Below are 19,278 nucleotides of genomic sequence, written 5' to 3'. Positions count from 1 at the left end.
GGGGCCTGCTGCCTCACTTAAAAAAAAAAAAAAAAGGAAAAAGGAAAAGGAAAAAGCTGAATCTAATTTAAAGGTCTGACCTGCATTTCATGGCTTGGGTTCTCCAAAAAGCTTTCCATGCACCTTGGGCACAGCCCCGCATGCTCTGCATCTCCTCAAGAGCCAGCGTCTGGCTGGGTGGAACAGGACTGGCTCCCCTGGGAGCAGTGCCGCAGGAGGCTTTGCTGCTTTGCACCTTGGAGTTCCCCCCCGGTGTTTGCAGAGCTGCTTGCTCTGCTGTTCACTGCTGCCCCGTGGCCTCGGGCAGGAGGTCCTGCTGGTGTCCCTGCTCGTGCCCCAGATGTCCCCAGCCCCAGGCAGCGCGCTGGGACTGCGCGGAGCACAGCCCGTCCTGGCGTCGGAGCCGGCGCTGGCTGGGAGAGCGGAGATTGCTGTGCAAATTACAGGGCGAGTATGGGAACGGAGGGGGGAAAAAGAAAAACAACAAAACACTGCACATATCCAGTTCTGCATTTCTGTGGGTAGAAAGAGAGGTGGGAAAGTAAGCTGTTGCTGTGCACAAAGCCAGGCTTGGCGAAGGGGAGCTGCTGACCTGCTGTGTCACCGTCCCTGAGCAGCCCAGGAGAGCAGGGGACAGCCTTTGCACCACGGGCAGCTTTCTGGGATGGCAGAAGCTGGAGCCTGCACAGCATCCCGAGGTAGCACGTCCCTGACAAGCAGAGGATGTTCACTAAATAATTCAGAAAGGCAACTTGACCTGACATCTGTCAGGTTTAGCAGCCGGTGACCTTGAGGGTGCCAGGCTGCTGTGGCTGCACGTGGCCGTGCCTTGTAGCTCGCTGTGATCACAGACAGCATCACGTGGAGCCTGGCGGCTGATCGATACGCCAAGGTGATAAAGAAGACAGCACTTGAAAGATGTGGGCTCTTTTACAGCGACTTTTCATACCAGCTGTAGGGATGAGTTTGTGCAAATGTCAGGAAGTTTAAAGCTTGGGTCTTTGCCTTTAAAACCTGGAGCAAAGGGCAGAACGAAGTGGCTGTGGTTACGAGCAGAGCTGGCCATCACACACTTGTGAACCTGAGCATGGCTTCCTGCTCTGATGCAATTGCTTTTCTATTTCAGTAGCTCAGGTTTTACCTCGGGTCGTTCGGAGTATTCGCTTCCCTGCGGGTAGTTGTCAGCATCCATCCCTGTAATGATGCAAGTCCTTCATGTGACCTTCAGAAATATGCTCTGCCGGCTCAGTCCTCACCTTGCTGCTTAACGAAACGCCCATTTCACCTGCGTAATGTGCAGGATCCATCAAGAAATACCGCGTGCCTCCTGGAGTTATTCCAACGCATGACCTTTTCACAGGCGCTGAGTAGGTAGCAGTAATACGGAGCAATTGCCAACGCGCTGGCAGCTCTCAGAGCAGGAAGGCTCATTTCCACTTTCCGAAGACAGTTGTGTGTCCACAAGTGGCATCTTGTAATCTGATTTCTTGTCTCAGAATAGCCCGTCCATTGGATTTGGGGGATATTTAGGCCTGTGAGCATCAGAGCAGGAAGTCTGCCAGGAACTGATTAGACTTGCTGTTTGGAGACACCACCCGCTCTCGCTCGTAGCCGTGCAGCTGAGATGCTCTAAGCAGTGGCTTGGCTGATCCTTTACATCAGCTCATGATTCTCACCCACGTTTCGTCTTCGTGCATCAGCTTACGCTTAAAAGTTTGCAGTTTCTGGTGCGATCCCTTCCTTTGGGATGACCCAGTTGGCCAAGACAGCCAAGCGAAACGTGCTGCAGGACTCAGCTCTGCTGTAGGATGCCCGGTTGGGTGCCCGGGGCTCGCACGTCCATCTCCCTGCCCTCGGGGCTGTGCCAGGCTGATTCTGGGGGTTCCAAGCTGCTGCAGGGCGAGTGACGCCGAGCACGTGTAGGAGAGGTGGGCTCGGGAGCTCGCACCCTGCCGGCGGGGCTCCTGCTCGAGCACTATTTTTATTTTTATTTTTTATTTTTTTATTAGTGCTCGCGCACTAATTGACGCCTTGCTCCCGAGTGTTTATAGCTCGGGGCCTTCGCTCCTTGGAAGTTAATGCAGATAAAGGCAGGCGTTTTACTCATGTATTCAGTGAAAATTAGCACCTACAGGACCTGTCATATTGAGTGGTGCGTGTTCTTTGTGCTAGCCGCAGCCCCTGTTACTGCTGTGTGCTTTTAACAACATACTTCCAGGGAAGGTTACAGTAAACACGGGTAATTTCTGCTCTGCAGAGTTTCTGCTCTACATTATCATTTTACAAGCAGGCTTCTTTATTTGCTTTTGCCCCGTTCAGTTTTGTCTCACTTCCTTTGTATTTTAATTAACATGTTCTGAAGTTAAGAGGAAAATACGTCATCCTGGGGCCTTGGCATGCTCACCAGACAGAGGCGAGCTGACAGCCTGCCTGCAATGCCGGCGAAAGCTGGAGGGGACAAAATGTGGCAGCTTAGGAGGCTGGAGGGCAGGGGGGGGCTTTTTTTCCTGCAAGTGTGGTTGGAGGGGATCTTCCTCGGCATCGCTCAGCAGAGGTGGTGGTGGTGCTGCTGCCACCAGGGGAAGCTTTGACCCGGCTGGGCACAGGAACAGATTCAGGGATCAACTCCTGCACTTGCTGCTTCTAATTCAAAAAGAGAGGGGAGTAAGAAAGTGTTCAAGTATTTCATTAATAGCCATGACTATTGCCTTTCATCTAACGTGATGCCTGAGCCGGGTGAGGGCTCTGCACGTCCCCTGTCTGTCTGTCTGTCTGTCCTGCGCCTTGTGCTGGGCCGGGTGCGTTGGGCGGCGCTGGGCTGGGGCGTCCCAGCCGAAGGGCTCGCCCTGCGTACTTTGAGCATAATGCTCTGTAGTGAAACCTAATTTACGAGCCTTAATAATGATAATTTAAGGCATTTTTAGGCTGGAGGAAGACTCGCAGCTGTAGTTTCTGCACCCGTCTGTGTTCTGTAAACACGGTTAGCACTGCCAAAAGCAAGGGCTCGCAAAGCTGGAGCTAGGCCCTGGAAGCCAGGAGCACGCCGTGGAAACAGTGCACGTTGGGAACGTTTTATCTGCCTCTTTTATCATCCCAAAACACGGAAATGAGGTTTTGAAATTTCACTCTGCGAACACCACAGCTTCGTTTGCGACCTTATTCCCAAGCAACGAGCTGAGAGCTCCCAGCAGCGGAGCTCCATCCCTCCGTGCCCTTGCTTTTCCCCCGCGGGGCGGAGGAGCGGGGCAGGAGGCTTCAGCATCCCCACTGGGGCAGCTGCTCCCCGGGGGCTGCAGCGCCTGCCCGAGGCGCTCAGAAAAGGTGTGAACGGGGCACCTCTGGGGGCCGTAGCAGAGAAAATGCATTAAAATATGCGGCAACCGAAATGCCATGCTAATAACTCGCGTTTCCCAGAATATTTAGCCCTGCCGGTGCGCAAACAGGCTGCGTCTGAAAAACCAGTGGGGAATCGTAGCGAGTGACTGCAGAAAATAATTAAGAGGGCACTGAAAGCCAGGAGAAAAATGATCCGTTGCTCAGAGCCAGCAGATCGTTGCTTTAATAGCCCGCTTACCTACGAAGCCGTGCCTTAAGTTTGACAGCAAGTTGCGATTGGGTTGGCATCAAATGAGACGGTGGTTGGGGAAGGATAATGAGTGTCTTCACACCATTCAATTTGGGCGGCTGGTGCGGAGCCAACTCTTTGAAAGGCGCACATGCGAGCCAGAGGGAAGGATTTGCTCTCCCTTTCCCAAAGCAGCCCGCAGGGCTTATTGATTTATAGGAGCGGGCTGATTTCCATGTAAATCAATGCGAGGGTGGCCGGGCCGTGGCGGCGCGCGGTCCGGATGCGGTGCCTTTGGCTGGCTGACATCATTGCTCATTAGCATGCAGCAGAGGAGAGCAATGCAACAGCAGAGCCCCGCGCCGCTCCCGCAATTCTTCTCCGTGGGCTGCATCTCTGCTCCTTAGTGCCCGGCGCTCGCAGAGCAAGTCGGACACCCCACTGCCACCGCCAAGGGTCACTGAGGGGAAGGCAGCTCGGGGGGCTGCTGGATTCAGCTGGCTGGGAGCAGAGAGGGGGGCACCCCCCCGGAGCTGCGATTCGAGCGAGGCGATGGAAGCAAAAGCTTGATGCGCGGGGCAGGGGCGGCGCGGTTTTCCAGGGGTGATTCTCCCCGCTGCTACACCACGTCGAGCACGAGCCTGCTCTGAGCGGCCAGAGCCCCGCTGCCTTCCTCACCATCGCCCCGGCCGGGCTGTTGCGCTGTTCTGCGAGCATCCAGGATGCTTTATTGCACTGCGGTGCTCGCGGCGTGCCGGGGAGCAGCTCGCCAGCCCAAAGCGAGCTGTCACAACTAGCGCAGCCACCGTCAGCGGCGGGGACAGGTAAGAGGCCGCCTTTTTGCAACAGCTTCGGAGTCGTCGTGCATTTTTGGGAGGAATGGAAAGCAGAAGGGAGGAGGGATGAGCGGTGTTCTGTGCGTGCACGTAGCTGCCTGATAACTTTGCTCCACGCACCGTTAGTTAGTGGCGACCTTTAGAGGGGCCGTGGGTTTTTTTTTTCAGCCCTTGCTGTTCTCGTTGTTTGTGGATGTAAAAGGTTAATGGTTAAATTGCGTCGCTGCAGCTGCAGGAAGTCAGCAGCGGTGATGCCACTCGAACAGATTTTTCATTTTAAAAATAATCAGAAAGGCTCAGCTGGCTTTAAATAAGTATTAACAAACCCTCATCTCTCAGTGCTAATTTTATTGCTTTGGCAAGCGCAGCCTCAGGAAGCCTGGGTTCTCTGGACATTTTCTGAGCAGGCTGTGTGCAGGCTGGTATTGTGGATGATGACATTACTGTTCGGATGTTTATTGTGCTGGGTTTGGATTCCTGAGAACAGTTTTAAAGTAATAATGCGTCCTTCTTTGCAATGCCAGAATGTCTAAGTACAAACCAAGCTAGAACTGAAACCTGGAGGCTGTGTATTTCAATGCAATCTTTTAAAGTCAAATCTTTTTTTTTTTTTCTATTCCTTGGAGGAACATTTTAAGCAGATGTGACACAGACGTGACCTGTGACCATGGAAAGGTTTTAATCCAGTTACTCTTTGTTTTGTAGTCGTGATTCCTTGGTTAAACAGTGATTGAATCTGTTCGAGCTGTTGAGGATTAGCGCTGGGCAGAATAATGCCAAAATAATTATTCGCACCAGATGCAGTGTCATCCTTTCAGTTTTAGCTCCCTTATCTCGTAACTTATCTGACTTATTTTTATTCCGCTATTTTTTCACCTGCTGTGGGAGCACTCGAACGTCTCGCATTAATTCCTTGTGTTTATAAGGGTGCCGGCTTGAGCCCGTGATAAAGATTTGTCAAGTAAAACTGTCTGCAGCTAACCAGATTACGTTTTGCTTCGCGTTTTAATCTTCTCCCGCTGCTTGTTTCATACCAGGCGGATGGAGCTGAACAAAACGACCCAGCCTCGTGCACTCGCTGGTGGCAGCCCGGCTCGGGGTGAGCCGGCACACACACACACAGAGCAGTCCGGCAGCGATCGCTTGCACAACTGGGTCAGCACTGCCGCTCTCAGGGGACGCTGTCTGAGCCTCAACTATTGAAATAATTACAGTCTCGAGCGTAGCTTATCCCGCGTCTGAGCATTTTGCCTGTCAGTCAGGTTTTTTTCCTTTAGGACACGCGGCCTAGGACGTGCTGAAATTGAAAGGGGTTCGCTGCTTCCCCTGGTTTCTGCTTGTCGTGCTGCGAATGGGAGCGGGTGAAGTCCCTTTAGCCAGCACAGACAGCCCCGGGGCACGTCGCCGCTCCTGCTCCAGCCTTGCTGCTGGCCAAGGACCACTGCAGGGGGGGGACACTGCAGGAGCTGGAACTGGTGGGTGAAGGGAGAGAGACGGGGGGATAAATCCTGCTCATGGAGAGGCCGGTGTTAGGCAGACAGGACTGTGAGGATCTGCATGCTGAGCAGAGCCGGGCTGCTCCCTGGCTCGTGGAGAGCTGGTTCTGGATCTAGAGGTAGAGCCTACATCTTGCTAGAGCCTGAGGTTGGAGGCAGTTCTCTTCCTACAGTTAAGCAGAAGAAAAAAGAAACCCGTTGAGATACAGCTCTGTGTCTCGTTGGGCTGCAAAGCCGCTGAACGATGTAATTAAAAATCCGACAAGATAACCCATGGCGTAGGGCAGTGCTGGGCAGCTGGGCAGGGAGCGATGCTGAGCAAAGCCCGGAGCGAGGGCTCGGTCCCTGCCAGGCAGAGCTGAGCTCTGGGGCTGGGCTTGTCCTGCCCCAGGGGACACCAAACCCCTCCAGGTGTCCCCAGCCCCCTTCCCGGGGCTCCCTTCCCAAAATCATGAGATTGTCGTAAGGATTGGTTCCCTACCAGCTTTGGGGTTGTCACTGAGCCTATTGTGCTCTCTGACTTGGAAACTAACGCTTGCATTTCATCTCTGTGACTGGGGAAAAATAGGCGGTTGTTTTCCTTTCTGTATTCTAAGAGCTGGACCTTTAAGGGGAAAAAAAAAAAAAACACAGATATGTTGAGATGTGAGCCTGAGCTGGCAGGCTGCCTCCGTCGTTTAGGATGTGTCAGAGCAGCCTGTTGGACACCTTCCCTCCTGCTGGCCTGCCTGGCCAGGGATGGGGCTCGCTGCATCGTGCTCTTCTCTCCCGGGCTTGGTCTGCAGCTCGCACCGGCTAGCAGGGAGCCCGCCCCTGTCTGTCCTATGTTATGGGAAATAAAAGTGCTGCATCCTCTGCAAAATATCTTGAGAACTCCAAATAGACTTCGTCTGAGGTCTGCCACGTTATTAGTACTCCTTAATGTAAGCATCTTATCTTTACGCGTTGGATCTGTCGTGGTCAGCGTTGGGGGCTGCAGCTCGGGGGAGCAGTCTGGATCTGGATCAGGAGCGTGCTCAGCACCACGGGGCTCTCGCCCAGCTCGGGAGGGGACTGGTGTTACCGGAGAGAGCCGGGGCGCCCCTGGGCTCCACGAGCCCACCCACAAAGCACCCCAGCTCCTCCGGTTGGGTTTAGCCACAGGGTGGCACCTGAGCACGGGAAGGTTGGTGTGTTTTAATCCGTCCTGTGGTGCCGCTGAGAGCTCTGGCCATGGTTTTGGATGCAGTCCTGCTTTCTTGCCTGTCTAGGAATGCACAAAGAGAACCCAGACTGGGGATTTGGTGGTGGTGGTTTTATTTTTTTCCCCCGGGAAACCGTGCACTCTTTTGCCCCAACTCCTTGGTCTCATCGTTCAGGTGCCCAGCTTTGTGTGTTGATGGTTCTTGTCTACCCCGTGGGGCTGAAGACGACAGACAGCAAAACTGGAGGCTGCCTGGGGCCATGCCCCAGGGGAGCAGGATTCGGGGACAGCAGTGGGGACCTACAGGCAGATGCTCCACCTGCTGCTTCAACTCACCATGAAGGCAGACCAAGTGGAAAACCATCCTAGGCTGGTTTGCTCATATTTCGCTGAAATTGGCAATAGTGGGGATAGTTCTTTTTTCTGCTTAATTAAGCACGAACAAATCTTGCAGTGGTAAAGGATTTTTACCAAGTCTTAAAAGTAAAATTAGTCTCCAGTCTGAATCCGAGCATGGACAGCATCAGCCAGGAGGGGAGAATTTTTTCCAGGAGTGGAAATGGGGTTTGTCATAAAAGTTTCAACACCAACCTGAGTGCCTTAGCAATTGCTGCTGTTGGCACCGTGAAGGTCGGAGGGAAATAAAATAATGTGCTGCAAGCCTTTCTGGAGGTGCGCAGCCTGTGCATGCTTGGCTGTCAGCACTGAGACCAGGAGGAGCTGCAGCTGTAGGAGCAGTTTGGTTGCTGGATTATTTCTCCCTTCCTTAGTTTCGTGGCATTACTGTGCTACCTGCTCTCTTGCTGCTGCCTTATGGTGATCTCTTAAGCCAACTGCTTGATCCAAGCATCCTGGGTCAACTGAGCTGTACTTAGAGGCCACCAAGGGCACCTTGTCCTCAGACATTGGATTGTTGCTACTGTAAATGCCCATGGCTAGTTCACCCCTGTTAGCCTTTCGCACCCCGGTTTTGCAGATAAAAGCTTTTTTTAAGCTTTCTTTTCAACCCGAGTCTCGCAAAGTCTTTGCGGCTCATTCCTGCTGATAGTTGTGTTTGTTTTTCCTGGCTGAAGTGAGTCTAGAAGAGTGTAAAGTGGCAGAACCGTTTTGTCCAGAGAGATGCCACTTCGTAGCTGAGCTCTGTGGGCACCGGGCACCTCTGGGCAGCAGCTGCCTGGGGTAATGTGTAAGGTAAACATGGTGTTAGAGAAGTTGCAGGAGGATGCAGAGCTTCAGCTCCAACGTGGGGTGCCAGTCAGCGACTCTTCTTTCAGCCTGCCATGGTGAATTTGTAGGCAGAGCTCTGCTGCCGTGCCTCAGCTTCCCCATCTGTAAAATGGGAGAGCAGCGCCCGCCCTGGAGGAGAGCTGCAGGGCGCTGGGTGCAGGAGTGAAGGGCTGCGGTTGTTTTTCAGTCAGGACAAACGTTTGCCTTGCCTGTGGGATCTGGAGAGATGGGTCTGTGTAGCTGGAGCTCGCTCGGGGTGGGAGGATGCCTCATTAGCTCTCAAACGAAGGGAGGAGATAACAGGCAGAGACATTAAGAAGCCCTTGTTAAGAGGCTCAGGGGTCACATGAGCTGCCCCAAATCCGCAGCCTCTCCCTTTTCCTATGAAGCCTTGTGGTTTAGTGACATACAACTGACCGAAAAGTCTGATTGCAATCAGAATGATGGCTCAATCCTGGAAAAAAAAAATAAAAAAAAAAGATCGCTCTACGCCACGATGCAAGGGAATCGTCCCATTATTTTTCAGACATCACATCCGAGCTGAGCAGAGGATTGCTTTTTGAGGGATTCCCAACCTTGCATGCTAACGTGCTCACAAATGCACGCAAGTCCTTCATGGCAGCGGAGCACAGGCGTCTCGTGGCCCGGCTGCGGACAAGGCTCTGTTCCTCACATCGCTCCCTGGTACAACCCATTTATTTCCATCGCGGAAGAAACGAGTGAGGAACAGAGATAAGCAGCGCGGGTAGATGATAAGAGCAGTTTGTCGAGCTCCTTCTTTGTCCAAGAGGAATTTTAACGTTTCTGCCACAGCTTTAAAGTGTCCTAAACTGGGCACGGGTCGCTTTGGTGCCGTTTGCTGCGTTATTTGCTGACTGCCATGTGTAACAAGAGAGATCCTTGTCCCAGAGACCTTGTTGGTCAGTTTGACTCATGTTGAACCTCACAGATGTGCACCTAGGTTGGAAGCGTGCTTCTGCATCCCAAGCAAGAGGGACTTTGCGGCCAGGTTCTCCACTTGATCTGTTTGGCCCTGTTTCCTTTACGTTCCCCTTTTGTGTCTGGTTTTGGCTGCAGAAAGAAGAGGGCTCAGGTGAGGGCTGGTGGATGCAGCGTGTGCCAGCAGTGGGTGGGGAGGTAACGGGACGGGCTGGAGCCTCCCCGGTGCCAGGAGCACCACATCACGCAGCCGTCGCAAAATCAAACGCGTCCGTCTTGTAACTTCGCCCGACGAATTGCTGACCCTGAGTACAACAAATTTTTCGATCTGTTTTCAAGCCAACGCTGCTTCGTGCCATGTGCAGTCAGTTCGAGGCGGGCCTCTCTCCAGCTCCATCTGAAACCAGGAAACGTCATTTTCTCCCAGTTTTTTCTCCCCTCCCTCCCTCCCGGCCCAGCTGCAGGCTGTCCCACATGCAGCTCCCCGCGGAGCGGACGTGCCAGGATGCTCCACAGCCCGTGCCTCCCTCAGCACCTTCCCTCTCTTCTTTGCTCTCGGCTGGCAGCTCCTGGATTTGCTCTCCACGCCTGAGGCTGGCAGTGCTGTCAGCTCTCCCTGCTTTCTTAGGAAACACAGCATCGCTGGCCTTCTCTTTGCTGGTTCTCAGCTCTGGAGTCGGGTGAGGTTCTGGGATGCTCCCAGCTTCCAGGAACAGCACCGAAATCTCCAGCCTCTCCCTTGCTGGGCATCTCCGTTACTCTCTGGGGCAGGACTTCCCCAAGAGGGGCTTGCAGATCCTTTCTGCATTCTCAAGGACTAGCACGAGCCACCCCAGCGTGGCTGAGAGCAGGACAGAAGGGCTCAGGAATGAAGATGGCATTTCCAGAGAGCGATTGGCCTTATTTCCTGCTTGCTTTCAAAACAAAACAAAACAAAACAAAACAAAACAAAAAAAAAAAACACCACCCAACCAACAGAAAACAACCGCCCGCTCTCAGCCCCAGCAGCATCGTGTTCTTTGGCTGAAGCTGCGAGCCGAGCTGGGGAGCAGCAGCCATTCCAGACAAGGTGGTGGCGTTCAGCTGAGGCTGGTGGCTGGCCAAGTCGAGGGTTTGTCCCTGTGCAGGACGTGCAGCTCAGCACCCTGTATAAGGAAAGGCACGCAGCACGCCGGGGCGGCGCTGAGCTGCTCCGGGCTCGGACGCTCATCCTGTGGCCGCACTAATGCCTAACGTGGTAGAGGGAGCTGCCGGGCGGGCTGGTGGCCCCACGTGTCCCCAAAACCCATCAGCTCAGCACCAGGGCATCAGCAGCGCCAGCATCTTATTGCTCTGGTCACTATTCACACGATCGAGCACCGGCGTTAACTCACTTAACGCCCTCCTGCTTTGAGTTGTGGTTGGGGATATTGCTTTTGCAGTTTCATCTCACGTTTGAAATGTACACTTTTATATTAAGTTTTTACTCTGGGGAATTATTTTTAATTATAGGGAGCTGGGAGACGATCGAGTGAAGTTGAATAAGTGAGACCTATGTGAAGAAGTCATGGAAACCATATCATAGGAGCAGAAAGATACTCTTAGGACGCTGAGTATTGTTCCCATGAAACAGCATATCCTAACATAAAGAAAATACTTGTAATTAAAACTGTTAATCTTCCGTTTCTAACGAGGGGAAAGGAGGAGTACTGAACATCTCCAGGGCAAGATCTTGAAGTTTGTACAGTTTGCCCAGGGAGGCCGCAGGAACCCCATGCCTGGAGATGCTCAATTTTTAACGGTGCAAAGTTTTTACAGAGCCCGTTGTCCCGGCCTGGGGACATCACCAAGGGGCTCCGTGTGTCCTTCTCATCCTTTGCTCTCCTGATCCTCCCGTGGCCGCTGGCACGTAGCGCATCCCGGCGGCAGCGGGCCAGAGGCTGCCTGCGCTCGGCCTCCCTCCCCGTGCCGTTTTCTCCACCCTGCCACCTGATACCACAATTTCTCTCATTAGCTCTCCGAGCACACACGCTGCTGGGCTGTCTCCCTTTGAAGCCCGTGATGGATGTCCCGAAAATTAAATTTGGCAAAGGAGCCCTAAACTCCGTTAGGATAACTGCCCAAGTCGCAAACCCCGAATCCGAGGCTCTGGAGCTATTAATTATTTTTAACATCTTGTTGCATATCGAGCTGCTTCTAATCGTGTTGTGAAATGAGATGGAAACGGCTAAGAAACCAGCAGCTTTGCTGTGGCGGAGCGCCTTTCCACAGTAGCTGATTAATTAAAGGATTCGCGTGAAATTGTGCCTTGATTATTTTTTAAGGTAACGGCCAGAGGCGATGCCGAGACTCTCTGGCTGGACGCAAACCAGACGCTGGGGGTGCGTTTGGGTCTGTGTGTACGTTAGATCTGATGAAAGGCAGGAAATGGGAAAATCTGGCAAATCTCCCTGGCTTGGCTGAACGGAGCCTCTTGACTTTTGCTAGAGTGCATTTTTTGTGCTGTAATGGCCAAGTGGAAACTTAGACTCAAAGCTGGATCTGAGCACTGGTATGCTTTGCTGGCCTTTGCGCGGCGCTTAAAAAGAAGGAAAGGTGTTTGAAAAATTAAAGCCCCTGATCTTTAACTGTTCCTGCTCTCCAGTTTTCTTTGGAGGGTAGGGAAATTATAGCAGAAAGAGCTGCAATGGTCGCAGTAACTTTTCTCCTGCTTTTTGTCTGTTACCTTACTATTTCTGAAATGTGGGCCTGATTCCCCCTTCTGCTGCCCACGTGAAGTGACACCCAATTCCTCGGAAGTCAGTAGTGTTTGATTAGCTCAAATTAATTCAGAACCCTGCGCGATTACTTTAAAATAGATAACATTGACCCACATTGTGGAAGAGCATTGTGTTTTCAGAAATAGAAAGCAATTTATCAGCCCTCTAACCCCAGTTTGGGAGCATGGGGAGTGTTTTCAGCCTGGTTTGTCCTTCGCTATCACCCCTGGTGAATGGCTGGGGTGTTCTAGGAGCAGAGCAGCTGGATACTTGGGTCCATGCCCATGAAAAAAATCTCCCCTGGACCACCAGCTGCAGGAAGAAACACTTAAAAGAAACGTTAAGTGGTAGTAGTTGCACTGAGTTATGCTAACGTGTGTCAAATGGCAACCTTTTGGTTGCTCTCTCTGTACTTCTTATTATAATATATTATATTATAATATTGCACGTGTCTTGGGCAGTGTGCAAGCTGACGTGCCGCTGAGCTGAGGCGTGTGCCATCGAGCTGGGCCGTTAGCATCCCGCTGGCGTGCGCCTGTAGCTTGTGTCGCCTCCCTTAATTTAATTTAGCTGTATATGTTCAGACTATAATCAATTTTTATGCTACTTTAATAAGCAAATTTATGCTATCAGCATGCTAAAAGGACTCGTCATTCACAGCTTCCCGGTCAATCCACCATTTTATGCATTAGCCAAGTGCTTGGCTGTCCTAATTTTGGTAAGTGCTCCGCAATTACCGGCCGGTCCGTGCCAGGCGGGCGCGTGGCCCCTGGAAATGCTCTCTGCAGAGCAGCAAAGGGACGAGCAATTACATAGCCCCAAATGTCTGACAGTCTGACTCAGCTGAATTGCCAAGTGTTGTTACAGCAAACACGGACTTTTTATTTCCTGCGTGCAAGAGAGACAAATGCTTTGTTAGAAAATGCCTGAGCATAAAAAAAAAAAGTGGCTGAGCTCAGTAGCTGCAGGCCAGCGGCTGGCAGGGATCTCGGCTGTTTCCCGTTTGCAGTGCAGCTCACCAGGGGACCTCTTCTTTTTGCTCTCTCCTCCCCTTGCAGGAAGATTTGCCTTCACTGTAAGTGCTCCCAGGAAGAGCACATCGTGACAGTTATGCCTTTGGAGATGGAGAAGACCGTCACCAAGCTCATGTTCGACTTCCAGAGGAATTCCACCTCCGACGACGACTCGGGCTGTGCCCTGGAGGAGTACGCGTGGGTGCCCCCCGGCCTGAAACCCGAGCAGGTAACCGTAACGCCGAGATGCCAAAATACGTTGTGGGAATCTGCTCTTTGGAAATAATTGCCCTGATTTTTCAGGGGAGTGAGCACTTGCTGCGTACAATTCTGTTTCTGCGTGTGCTGTAGAAACTTTCTGATGCAGGTCTGGTCTGAATGCACAAATGTAATGACGTCGGGATGCGGTCCTCGTGGGACCTGGCTTTTTCTGCGTCTGTAGGCGTAACTGGCAACTGAGGGGGGGGGAAACAAAATACTTTCGGGATGGATTTTGTTGTGGTTGTGGAAAGGAACAGGTACAGACATGCATATTACTGTTTCATGGGGAAGAAGTGGTGGGACACCAGTGTGCCTGGGGCAGCTGGCACACATTTCTGCTCTCCTGGGCCACCGTGCCCCTGCAGTAAGCCCAGGACAAACGGACAAAGCCAACAGGTCACTCTAAAAACGGGCAAGAAGTTTCACTTACTGGAGAGAATCTCTCCAATGAAGTTCAAGTATCTCTGTGTAGGACTTTGACAGGACGGATTAGACCTCAGCATGCTGTCTGCGTGGAAAGTGCACTGATTTCTGCTCCTTGCAGCTTACACGATTCGTTTAGTTTTTATGCTGATCTTTTACATGTTCAGCTCAGAACTTAATTTGCAGTGGGGACTACAAAATGAGCTTAGCCTTGATAATTGCTATGGCAATCATTTTAAACCATGTAAGGAGGCTGGGAGAGGGTGGAAGGCTTTCATTCTTATTGTTACAGTTACTGTCTTTAAATCCTGTGTTTTCCTGAGATTTATTCAAAGGGCTTAGGCATTTCCTGAAATATTTTGGCACCACCCATAGGCTGTAAATATTATCTGTCTGATTAGAGAAAATCCAGTTGTTTAGGTTTCTTTTTTTTTCTTTTTTTTTTTCCCCTCTTGTCTTTACAAGCCTGGCTTAGTGCTTGCTTTCAGCTCTGCAGCACCATTTGGTGCCAACCAGCCGTGGCAGTCAGGCAGCAGCCTTGTCTTCTGTCCCCTTCCCGGTGGTGGAGGCTCCCTTTGAGCCTCCCAGGAGGTGCGAGGTTGGGTGCATGGCCAGGTTCGGATGGTCCTGGAGTAGCTCTGCCTGTCCCTCATGCTGAGGGGACACGAACCAGGCGGGTTTCAGAAGTCTCCTTGCAGGACCGTACCCAAGCTGGAGGCTCCTGCTCTCAGCATTGCCCTGTGCCCAGTGGCTTCTGGAGCCCACACTGGCCCATGTCACTGTAGCTTTGGGTAGAAATACAGCTATTTAGCAACGGGCAACGCCTGACCACGTAGACATGTTATCTGATGATTGCAGCATGCCATGGACAGCAACTGAGACCCATCTCCAGCACAGTGGTGATATATCCCAGTAGATGTAGATGCTTCTTTAATCCCTGAGGTGATATTTAAGAAATTATTTCCCTTCAGTGAGTCTGGGATGCTCAGGAGAAAATAAGGCCATTGGTCCTAGCAGTAGGTACTGACGTCTGATGCGTTACCCAAGTTAATGTATTTTTAGATTCTTCCAGCACCTGTTTCTTTCAGAGGTCACTGTGCTCCTCGATACAAACACGAGCTTTCTAACTACACTTCTCTGTCTGTGTTGCTGGGTCTTTCAGCAGATTTACCACTTCAGGCCTGTCTCTAATCACCATGGAGATAGATGAAGAGCAGCCATAAGCAGAGCCTAAGACAGGCACTGAAATCTTTCCAGCATAGCTCATCCATCAGCCCGTTGGGGATCTCGCCTCTAGGGAGACAAAAGCAAGGTTTGGTTTCAGAAGAGCCACAAAGGGTCAGGCATTGTCCCTGCATAGAGAACAGCACCCTGAGCTTCTCCTGTAGGTAGTGGTGGTGGTGCTGGGGTGGAGAGCAGCACCCTGAGCTTCTCCTGTAGATAACAGTGGTGCTGGAGGTGCCCTGGGGCGCCGGGGAGGTTGGCCTCCTGCACAGCCCAGCGCGGTGCGGTGAGCAGGAACCTCTGCAGTGACTTGCTGGAGCTGTACAGGGCTGCAGACAGACATGTGGCTTTCTGCTCGATGAGTCAAGCGTGCGTACGTGATGCAAAGCCTCTCGAAGGCTGGTGCCTGAAGCCTGCAGCTGCAGTCAAGCAGCTGGTGGTGGGCCCGGCTGCAGGATGGGGACACTGCTGTCAGGCTGGGGTGAAAATGCATATTCGCAGGCAATGAATTTTTCTCTGCCTTCCATTGACTTGCTGTCGTATTTCTCTGACATGAAACAGATGAAATGAAACAACTTTTTCTGCAATATTCTACTTTATTAAAATCGCCGCGCAGCATATGAGCTGGGGAGGTAAGTAGTCCCCTGAAAGACTAATGCAGTTTTCTTATTATACTTGGACAACAGCCTTCCTACCTCGCAGTTCTTGGGAGACGGTTTTCACGTCTCACTCAGCGCAGCAATTTACAGGGTTTCAGTGGGGGAAGTTGGCCAACAAACATGACATCGGTTTTTGGCAGTTTCAGTAGGTCATTTCAGAATTTGGAGAGTCCCTTCTATCTGTAGCTTAAAATATTTATTAAATATAATCTGAAGGGGAATCAACCTAAGCATGCAAGGTCTTTCTGGATTCCTGGATGCTAATTCAGGAGTGATCAGCTGGTCCATGGTACATGCCAGCTGTGTGAAAAATCCTGTTGATTACTTAATGCCCATTACTGAACAGAAAAAAAGCATTGGTCAAGTCAGATCCAGCCGTTGGATCATGAACCAGCTGTTGCACTGAAGAGCAGAGCTGCAAGTTATCCCTTTTATTACAGCTGATTAGCCTGCAGGACTACAAAGTGCTTTACACAACAGTTATAAATATTATATATTTCTAAGCATGTTTGTAACAAGGATAGTGATGTAAAATGTTAAAATACAACTGCATAAGGTATGGTAAAAAATCATCTGGAAAATGGGCTAAAATTTATGAAACCTATGCTCAGGAAAGAAATTTAAACTTGAAGGAGATTGAAAATGTTATTGTGTTGTGGAGCCCAGAAGAGCTCGGTTTGCTCAGCCTCCCCAGTCGAAAGGCTGTTATCACTCCCTATGTATTACAGGAGGAAGAGCAGTTATTCAAGCTAAAACTTTGGCACATGAACATAGATATAAACTGGCTCTGAATGCATTCAGGCAGGAAATTGGAAGAGGTTTCAAACCATCAGAGGTGTTAGGCTCAGCGGCAACCTGCCAACAGGGAAGGCGGAGAGTAAAAACCCAAGAGTGAGCTCCATAAATTACAATGTGTTCAGAAAATGTGGTTTCTTGCAATAGCAGTTGGCTACCCAGGGTGGCCGGGAGGTTGTTGTGAGCTCTCATCCCACCTGCATCAGGACCCTGATGAAAAATCGTCTTGTGGTAGAGGAGGAAGCTCTCTTCTGGAAGACGCTGATGCAAATGGGAGAAATACGGCTGTACGAAGGAAGAAACAGAAGCTCAGGGTTTGAAGAAATTCTTCTTTTTGCCTGCCTGCAGTTCCCTGGTCAGATAAAGTGTGAAAGTCTTGAAATTGGCAGACAGCAATGGAAACCCATCCCAGTGACCCCAAGATGGGCCTGGCTGTGAGGCCTGCGAGGGCGGCTGCAGGAGCCGGCGTGTCTGCTGGGGCTGGTGGCCCACGAGCTGGGCCTTCCTCACGCTGACACCCAGTCTGGGGCAAATGCTTGAAAATAAGCACTTCTCTAATGTGTTTTTCACATTTTTTTTAGGCAAGGCATGTGCAAATACATGTGAATGCGCAGCCTTGAATTCCTCGGGCCTGTGGTTTGGAGAAATCCAAAGAGGTTATAACGTGCCAACTTGAATTTCTGGATACAAGGGATTTTTGAGGATTTCTGTCTTTATTGTGTCTCCATAATAGGAGCAGCTGGCTACAGGCACAGATTTCAAATTGAACAAAAGATGTGCCTTGCCTTAGCTGTGGTATGGCTTCCCGTATGGCTTCAACACGCCAACATTCAAGACCCTCGTATGTGCCATAAGAACGTAATTCCCTCTTGCTGACAGCACGGTTTGTCAAATCAAATTCCTTAAAAGTTAAGAAAATCTCATCTGTTCTAATATTAGTAGCATTATGATTCAGGGCGCCATTTTCTTCTAAGGCAGCCACCGGCAGATAAGAGCTCAAGAGCTTTGCAGTGTGGTGTGAGACCGTAGGTGTCAGGGGAATTTATTCGGGGGCTAATGTACGTGTTGATTCCTGTTCTGGAGCTCTTGCAAGGCCTATAGCACGTACCTGAGTTACAAAACCTCCAAGCTCTATGAGTTGCTGTTCAGGTTGTTAGTGAGCAAAGGGCAGTGGAGACAAACCTGCAGTGGGCACCCTTTTACACCTTACCTAAAAATAACAACTTCTACCACCTCAGTGGTAAAAGAAAGACAGTTATCTGGGCCGTTTATCTCTGGGGGACGTGTGCCTCACTTGTGCCTATGTATCACGATCAAGTGCATTTTACCTTCTCACCCTTTCTTGTCCTGGAGCTTTATTCCAGCGTACAATTACAGCTTGTACTTGATACAGAATTATTCTAGTATGCTATCCCTCAACTTAAAAATAAAAGAGCATTTTAAGTGGCATACCCAGAGGAATTATCAGCTACAATCAATGCAGCAGATGATCCTTATAACTGCTGGTGCTCCAAGGGACTCAGTGGTGTGGGAGCAGGGCTGCTGGTCAGCACGTAGCAGCCAAAAGACCACCATCAAAAGCTTTTGAAAGCACTGCTTCTGACTGCTTAATCCAATTTCCATTTTTGCTTAGAAAAAGAAAAATCATGGCATGCGCTTTCACAAGTCTAAAACTTGTGGATGTACGTCCTTGATTCAAATGTTCTTCTTTAATGCCAGCAGGAAGCAATGTCTCTGCAGGATCTTTTATAGAGCAAGAACTGCTCCAAAAGCCTGACAGAAATTGATGTCATTCTCAACAAGAAACCAAGGAACAGCAACACTCAAATGGATCCACTGCCATTAGCTGTGGGAGAGAAGCACACGGAGAGCTGCAAAGTGTGCCAGAACAAACAGAATTTATGGGAATTGTTTCTCTTTGTTCTCTGCCTTTGTCCCTATGACTCTGGAGTGGGTTTGCAAGAGCAAACCCGTAGCGGCAGGCGCGGGGACAGCACGGCGGGATGCTGGGCCGCCTGGCGCTGCGGATGGTCTTTGCTGTCAGCACGCAGGCACGATCACGGATTTGGGGAGCGATAAAGATCTTCTCCCACCTGAGGCTTTTGTGTGCTTTTCCCAACACCTCTCTTCATTTGTGGTGCTTATCAGCTGCCAGCACAATTTCCAGTCCTGGAGACACAGGCCTGTACACTCTCCCTGGGGGTTCCTCAGTTATAAGAGGGAACAGATAGTTTTAAATAATAACAAGCATAAAAAGATTCCTTTTAATGGTTTGTGTCCCAACAGCAGCTCCCTGTTTGCAGAGTAGTTTGCTTGTGGGCACAGGAGGAAGATGGAGAGCAGCCTTTCTGCCCCGGTCATCCCATGGGGTGCCCGGCTGTCCCGGGACGTGCCCAGCTGCATCCCCAAGCCAGCCCCAGCCGTGCAGTGCCCGCTCTCTGCTTTGTTTCGGAGCGCCTGGCCTCACTGCGAGGATTGTTTTGCTCCCAGAAATAAGTGCTTTGTATCCTGACGGCCACAGAAAAGGAGGACGTGCCAGGTTTGGGCCAAGCGGAACCTGTTTTCTAGCTGTACACGTCTGCGATCTGTAGAGCTCTTTTGTGAGGGCTGTGTGCAAGCACTTGCAAAATTTTGCAGATGCTTTCAGAGAGTTATTTTTGTATGGTTTGTTTGTTTTTTTTTTTTTCACCTTGTTTTTCCATGGCAGACCAGCGGGGTTGGTAGAAATATCGAAGACATCAGCTTCGTTCCTTTGTAGCTTTAGGTGCTCGGTGTAAAAGATGATTTAATGTCTCGGTGCTGTTAAAAACCCACACTGGGCAGGAGCGGGCGGGCAGGCGGCACAGCCCCGCTCGCTCAGGCCAGCACGGGCTTGTTGGAGCCGCCTGCTGCCTTCTCCCCACTTCACCAGAGTTCATC

The 19,278-nt window shown here is 51.0% G+C and overlaps 1 protein-coding gene across 1 annotated transcript in view; it reads left to right on the top strand.

Annotated features, from left to right (window-relative positions):
• PRICKLE2 (prickle planar cell polarity protein 2) overlaps positions 1 to 19,278 on the top strand; it is a 97,815-nt gene that overhangs the window by 56,173 nt on the left and 22,364 nt on the right. Inside the window, 1 exon segment of the mRNA XM_040568627.1 lies at positions 13,043 to 13,226. Coding sequence (XP_040424561.1) covers positions 13,043 to 13,226 — 184 coding nt within the window.

This window comes from Cygnus olor, chromosome 10, assembly GCF_009769625.2.
Source record: "Cygnus olor isolate bCygOlo1 chromosome 10, bCygOlo1.pri.v2, whole genome shotgun sequence".
Taxonomy (NCBI): Eukaryota; Metazoa; Chordata; class Aves; order Anseriformes; family Anatidae; genus Cygnus; species Cygnus olor.
The sequence above is the reverse complement of the archived record's forward strand: the minus strand, read 5'-3'. Positions and strand labels throughout refer to the sequence as shown.